Below are 6787 nucleotides of genomic sequence, written 5' to 3' on the forward strand. Positions count from 1 at the left end.
CATCTAAGAACCTCCTGATCAAGTCTTATTGATCAAAATTATTACCAGCAAACAATCGGAGTTGGCAAAACTCTCGCTCGTACTCCCTGACACTCCTAGTACCTTGCCTCAGGTTCTCAAAAGCATTCCTCTTCTGGTGCAATGCTTCTCTGGGAAAGTACTTCTTGTCGAACGAAATGAGGAATTCCTCATAAGTCATGTCACCATCACGCATCGAGCGCACTCCATCCCACCATACTAATGCATCTCCACGCAGATACAACTCTGCGATGTTAAGGCAAAGGCGCAACGGACAATTGATAGTCTGCAGACACGAAGCCAGCCTATGCTTCCAATTATAGGCCGCTCCAAGGTCTACTGTTCCCCTAAAAGCCTCCAAATCCACAGTTTTCATCTGTCTCATCATCCGCATAAGCGTCTCATCAACTTCAGGAACCTGCCCTGGAAGAACGGGTGGCACAACCTCAGGAACTTGCCCTGGAAGAACGGGTGGTGCTGGTGGTGGAACCTGGAAAACCCCTGGAACATGCTGGATAGGGGGCTGCTGATGCCCCTAAACCTGAACTGGAGGAACCTGCTGACCCTGCTGAGCTGCAGCCATCTGCCTAACCACTTCCTGTGCAGCTACTCTAGCAGCCTCCTGGACGGCTTGCTGAACTCCCTCCTGTGCGGCCTGTCTGGCAGCATCCTGCACCATCTGCCTAAGGGCATCCTGATCAATCGGTGGAACTGGTGGCGGCACATGCTCATCTCCACCCTCTCGAGAAGCACTAGCGGCCTGAGTGCGAACAACTCTCTTACGCGGTGGCATCTGAAAGAAATAGCAACTCAATTAACTTCTGCCGAAACCGAACACCAACAATTCAAGACATAATGCCAAACAGAAAGGTGCTATTTACTTTTTTTTTTAAATCCCAATATTCCCATAAACATTTTTAAAAAATTGTCTAAAATCAGATAAAACCGAGTCCCACAAATTGCCATCCCGGGTCTGGGTCGGGACGGAACCCCGATCTGATACCAAATTGTAACACCCGTATTTTCCAAAATAACTTAAATAAATAAAAAGTCTGAAATCTCCATTTATTACTTCTCAAAAGTCAACTCCAAAGTCGTAAATCCAATAAATAGCCATAAATCCAAATAACATAATAAATCCCGAAAATATCGATAAAAAGATAAAATCCGCAAGTCTGAAAAAGAAAGAAATAAAACTCCCAAAGCACCAGTTCGATAGCAATCACTCCTGCTCGTCAGTCTCACCTGAAAGGGGAAGGAATAGGAGGGGTGAGTAATAGGGGAGTTACTCCGTGAGGTATGAGATGCTAAACACGCAAACCACTGACTTGAGTAAATAGAACTCCCACTATGGAAGTTTAGCTCTAACATGAATAAACAAGATACCTAAAGCATCACACAACACAAACAATGCGATGATAGCATATAGCTAGTCCATACACCCCGCATCTCCTCATACGGATATATATATACATACGCTGCGTCGCTAGTCCAGACATCTCTGGACCCCCACCCACTCACATAGTCCCTACTCATAACTATGTACACATACATATATATATCGCATATCTTAACATCACACAATCAAATCAACGGTTGAATCCTCTAGACCCCTAGTTCCAGTTTACAATGAATGAACTAACTAACAATCAAGACTCAAACAGACTCAATTTAAATAGATGGATCATGATTCGAAATCTAAACTACGATAGAGAGAATTCTACACTGGTAAAAAACGAATAATCGGCGATCTGGTCAAAAAGTCATCCCGCTGGTCAAAGGTCAACCCTGTCAACTCTGACCCAAGCCGGTCAACCCTTAACCAAATTGAAATCGAATTGAACCACCCGGTTTTCCTTAACCGAGTTCAATTTCAATTGGACCAGATTCAAATCGATTTCAAATCGGTTTAATACAAACCGGAAATCAATTTCAAATAACCAATCAAACCGAAAATCAATTGAACAAACCAAACCAAACCGGCTTAACTGGTCAACGGCTTGACTCGCTGAGTCGACTCGGCCGAGTCACCGAGTTACCGGCGAGTCGACCGGTGAGTCGCCGGAGGTGTGTCGCCGGAGACCGGTCGCCGGCGGCGGCCAGCAACGGTGGTGGTTTACCGGAAAATCACCCGCGGCGGCGGAGGCGCGGCGGTGATGCGGTGGGGGCTTACCGGCGGCGAACGGACGGTGGCTGGCGGCGGTGGCTCCGGCGAACCTCTGGCTGAGACGGTGGCGCATGAGATTCAGGCGCGAATATTCTTCTTGCGCGTGTGGGCGCGTCGCGGCTCTCCGGATGAAACTCCTGCCCCGGACTCGTCTCGGCGTCACGAACACACTGGTGGCCTTGAAATCGCGAGAAACCCAATGGTTAGGGAGATATCAACGATTTACTAAACGGACAACACTTAACCAATCGGAAAAGGCAGTTCGTGGATTACCTAGGGCGTGAGACGGCGGCGGCGTGACGGAACTGATCTCAGTCGACGGTGGTTGAGACAGTTCACCAATATCTCTCTCTGACGGCTCAAAATCTGCAGAGGTTCGACGCCTTAGACTTTTTCTGAATAAACTAATAGGCTAGCTCTGTTTAAATAGGAACTCACCTAGGGTTTCCTGCAAATTGATTGGGCTTTTCTGGACCTGCAGAATTGGGTCGTTACATTAGGTCTTCAAACCAGTCTGAGTCTATGAATAACATTAACCAAATATAACCTATTCTACTATTGATTTGTTTATATGAATTCAGTTTTTCTGGATAAGTTAATCGGTATAACACGCTCCTACACAGAAATTTAGTTAACTACCAAGGACATAACTCAGAAATGGTTTCTTGTTCTGTCTTGGAGCACTCTTCTTTGCAGAAAAAAACACATAACCTGTAATATAAAAGTAAGGTTTATATATAAGGACACATGACAGCTACTGGGAAAGAGTTTATGAAGTAGGACAAGCAAGTCCTATTACTTTAGCTAAGTAGACAGCTTTCAGGCAATGAATGTGAAAATTCCAAGCCGAAAACAATACCATTACAGCACGACTCAAATAATTTGGGAGCTCTCGAACAAACTTCTCAAATGCATCTAATCTGACTCTACCCTTGATCTCAAGCAACCTAGGCCACTCTTTTGTAGTAGTCTTTTCACCACTGTCCAAGGAAAATATCAGATTAGTAAATATGATATCAGTGAGTGAACAGGCTTTGACATAAAATCAAATGTCCTATAATGCGAATGAGAAGCTTATAACATCTTCCATGCAGCTGAGAATCTGTGTAGTAGTATAACATCTTAGATCAGTCAGCACAACGAAAACGTTTCAAATATGCAAACCCAAATTTGGAAATGTAGATTACAAACCTTTTCAGAATGCCGATGACAAAGATCACAGAAGAAACACTCAACTGGAGTGCACCTTCCCATAGACGTTCTCCCCCAGGTATGGAAACAGATTTCAAATCAGAATGAGGCATTAAGGATACTAATTCATCACTCTCTGCGTTAACTGGTGATGTACCAAGATCGGTATTTACTTTTTCTTTGGCTGACGTACGAACTATAACCGCCTCTGCATCATTATAATCTGAAACAAAAGGTCCTTCCAAAATATCTGACTCAGATGGAGATTCTGAATCAATGGATGACATGAATTCATCAAGAGACAATTGGAGGAAGAGATCCAGTAGCAGCCTGCATCTCATCATCTACTGTGAAACCGTTAATTAGGGCAGTGATATGCTACAGAGAGTGTATGTGAGGAAGAGAAGAGAAAGGGAGAACAGAGGAGAGGAGGAAGAACAGAGTGTTGGCCGTTAGAGTTTGATGACGTGGATTTATTCTATTACGAGTACTCGAGAATAAGGAGATTGTACTTGGGCCTTGGTATATAAGAGGATCCAAGTGAGAGAGGATAGCGGGGGTTAGAGAGTCTCGGGCTTGCCCAAGATTGTGGAAGATTGTAATTGGCTTAGCACTTCGACTTGTGAAGTCTAAGAGGGGCGGTTGGGTGGATCTTAATCAATAAACATCATAGTTCTAACAAATTGGTTCGAGTGAGCGCTCTGGATCGAGAACCATCACGACGATGACGAAGAGGACGAAGGACACCGGCGACGGTCAAGCGGATCCTCCGGTGACCTTGGATTTGCTTGCGGCAACGTTACGAGATCAGTCGACGGTCCAGATCGTGACGAATCGGTGGTTCACCGAATCGTTTTTTGAACTGGAGAAAAACGCGAAGGAGATGGAATCGCGAATCGAAGCTTCGATTGAATCAAGGATTGAAGCGTGTTACTAGAAGATGTGTGCGCGGTTGGAGAAGAAGCTCTCTAAAGCGATCGACGTTCCCGATGAATCACCTCCACGGTATCGTTATCCTAACAATCAGGTACATAACGCAAACTGGGAACCTGGCCGTAGTTCTAGGAATGAGAATGCGGTAGATCGAACCTCGATTGTTGGTAACCGTGAGAGGATGTTGAAACGAGTGGAATTACCTGTGTATGATGGTTGTGATGCGTATGGATGGCTAGCTCTTGCAGAACGTTTTTTAAGGATTGGTGGTTATGATGACCGAGCTAAATTGGATGTGGTCTCAGTAAGTTTAGCAGGAGATGTACTCAGCTGGTTTAACAGTGAATCACATCGAAGAGGTTTCAGAAGCTGGATGGATTTTAAACAGAAACTGATAGCGCGATTCAGTAAGGAGAAGTTCAGGGACCCTAGTCAGCCACTCTTTGCGGTTAAACAGACTGGTACTGCAGCTCAGTATATCCATGCCTTCGAAGACCTATCAACATTGGTGACTGGTCTGACAGATACGCAGCTCGAAGGGATATTCATGAATGGGTTAAAACCTGAAATGAGAGAAGTTGTAACGATGTGCAAACAAGTTGACTTGGATGAAATGATTTCAATAACATATCAGATGGAAGACAGTGTTTTATATAAGGTGGTGTGTAGAGAGCGACAAGCAGAGAGGAAAGACAATTCAAAAACAACGTCTATCAAATCTTTTTCCCCTGGAAAGAGTAGCTCAGGATGGACTTTCAAGCCGACGCAGGCAAAGCCGACTGAGACAGGAGGATAGAGACCGCAATTACGATTGACTGAAGCTCAGATAGCAGAGAAAAAGCGTTTGGGACTGTGCTTCACCTGTGATGATAAGTGGTCAATGCAGAATTTGTGTCCCAACCGTATGCTCCAGGTCTTGACAGTCGTAAATGGAATGGAGATGGAGATAATGGATCAATCTCTAGTTGAAGTAGAGGAAAAAACAGAGGATACTGAAGCTTCGATGATGGCACTTTCTTTGAGTTCATTCTTGGGACAGTCATGTTCCACTACAACTAAACTGAAGGGGGCGATAAAGAAGAATTCAGTGGTGGTCATGATAGATAGCGGTGCGACTCATAATTTCATATCACCTTTGACAGTACAGAAGACCAAGCTTAAGGTTACGGAGAATACGAATCTGCGTGTCTTGCTTGGAACGGGAATCTCAGTTCAGGGCACAGGAGTGTGTCAAAAGGTGACTGTGGGGTTACCGTCTATATCTTTTGAAGCGGATTTTGTGGTTTTGGAGTTGGGTAATGTTGACGTTATCCTTGGAGTGGAATGGTTGAGAATGTTGGGAAAATGTATGGTGGATTGGGAACAGAATGAATGGTATTTTGTCTATGAGGGAGCACCAGTGATTTTAAGAGGTGATCCAACGCTTCATGCTCAGACCGTATCTCTTAAATCATTCACAGCAGATAACACGGTGTGTCACAAAGGAGTTGAGATGGAGGTACGATCGTTGGAGGAAAGGAGTGAGACAGTGAAGGAGTTACCACTACCTATTGCTCAGACGTTGCAGCACTATGCCGGGGTATTTCAGAAACCAGTAGGGTTGCCTCCAGTCAGAGGTCGGGAACATGCAATTGTGTTGTTGGACAGCTCTAAACCGATAAGCGTGAGACCTTACAGGTATCCTCACGCACACAAGGAAGTGATGGAGAGAATGGTTAAAGAGATGTTAGAGGAAGGGTTGATAAGACCGAGCCAGAGTCCGTATTCAAGTCTGGTTCTGTTGGTTAAGAAGAAAGATAATTCACATCGATTCTGTGTGGATTATCGTGCATTGAACCGTGCTACAGTTCCAGACAAGTACCCAATCCCAATGATTGATCAACTGTTGGATGAATTACATGGAGCTAAGATCTTTTCAAAGTTGGATTTGTGGGCTGGGTATCATCAGATACGAATGCAAGAAGAAGATATTGCGAAGACTGCATTTCGTACGCATGATGGTCATTTTGAGTTTTTAGTGATGCCTTTCGGTCTCACTAATGCTCCGGCCACATTCCAAGCCTTGATGAATGATCTTTTCAGACAATATTTGCGGAAGTTTTTGCTGGTATTTTTTGATGATATCCTCATTTACAGCAAAACAGTGGAGGATCACGTGAAGCATTTGGAGCTGGTTATGGATATTTTCGTGGAGCAGCGTCTGTTTGCGAACAGGAAGAAGTGTGCGTTTGCACAAGAGAAAGTGGAATATTTGGGACATGTGATTACAAGCAAGGGTGTTTCAACTGATCCCCAAAAGGTGATAGCAGTGAAACAATGGCATAATCCAAAGTCGGTCAAGGAGTTGCGAGGATTTTTGGTTCTCACTGGCTATTACAGAAAGTTTGTTCAGAGCTATGGATCGATTGCTAAGCCGTTGACAGAATTACTGAAGAAGGAGCAGTTTTTATGGTCAGAATTTTCTCAACGGGCGTTTGA

At 44.5% G+C, this 6787-nt stretch overlaps 1 protein-coding gene across 1 annotated transcript; it reads right to left on the reverse strand.

Moving 5' to 3' along the window:
• Positions 1-1244: 1244 nt before the first annotated feature.
• Positions 1245-3720, reverse strand: LOC125581786. The gene is made up of 2 exons (XM_048747777.1): positions 3377-3720; positions 1245-3165 (listed from the first exon to the last, which is right to left on the reverse strand). The coding sequence occupies exons 1-2, from the start codon at positions 3718-3720 to the stop codon at positions 2955-2957; spliced, it is 555 nt and encodes a 184-aa protein (XP_048603734.1). The 3' UTR covers positions 1245-2954.
• Positions 3721-6787: the final 3067 nt, after the last annotated feature.

The sequence above is a fragment of the Brassica napus genome, chromosome C2 (assembly GCF_020379485.1).
Source record: "Brassica napus cultivar Da-Ae chromosome C2, Da-Ae, whole genome shotgun sequence".
Classification (NCBI taxonomy): domain Eukaryota; kingdom Viridiplantae; phylum Streptophyta; class Magnoliopsida; order Brassicales; family Brassicaceae; genus Brassica; species Brassica napus.